This window comes from Myotis davidii, unplaced genomic scaffold, assembly GCF_000327345.1.
Source record: "Myotis davidii unplaced genomic scaffold, ASM32734v1 scaffold3211, whole genome shotgun sequence".
NCBI lineage: Eukaryota > Metazoa > Chordata > Mammalia > Chiroptera > Vespertilionidae > Myotis > Myotis davidii.
Genome location: NW_006282526.1, coordinates 16532 through 17015, shown reverse-complemented (window position 1 = coordinate 17015; position 484 = coordinate 16532). Strand labels below are relative to the sequence as shown.

Here is a 484-nt window from a genome sequence, read left to right as displayed (position 1 = left end):
CCCATGGGACTCCAGGACCCCGAGCCCCAGGACGCCCGCAGGGGCCAGCACTCACTGCAGACGAGATCCCGCCAGCCCCACAGCATGACGCCCTTGGCGGCGCAGGCGCGGGCGTAGGAGGACAGCGCGGCGCACATGCAGTCCTCGTTGTCCTGGCAGTTGCAGGTGTCGTATTTGCACCTCTGGGCAGTGAGGAGGGAAGGCGCTGGGACCTGGCACGCCCGTGCCGGCACTCCCCGCACCCAGGGGCACTCACACACGTGTACACGGACTCACGCGTGCTACACACGTGCATATACCTGCATGTGCAGTGCACGCGTGCGAATATGTCTGCCCACGTTCACACAGACACCGTACGTGCACACACTGACAGGTGCACCACCTGTGTGCACACACGCATGCTCACACTCACACATGCATCACACACGTGTACACACACACTCAAGCCATGTCCCGCAGCAGCCTCGAGCCCGGCAGGTGCACC

At 64.5% G+C, this 484-nt stretch overlaps 1 protein-coding gene across 1 annotated transcript in view; it reads right to left on the bottom strand.

The window, feature by feature from the left end:
* The window catches only part of MUC2 (mucin 2, oligomeric mucus/gel-forming), a gene marked incomplete at its 5' end in the record, with an annotated part of 18121 nt that overhangs the window by 8407 nt on the left and 9230 nt on the right, over nucleotides 1-484 (bottom strand). The window contains one exon of the mRNA XM_015560156.1: nucleotides 82-182. Within this exon, the coding sequence (XP_015415642.1) occupies nucleotides 82-182 (101 nt within the window). The remainder of the gene's footprint in view (nucleotides 1-81; nucleotides 183-484) is intronic.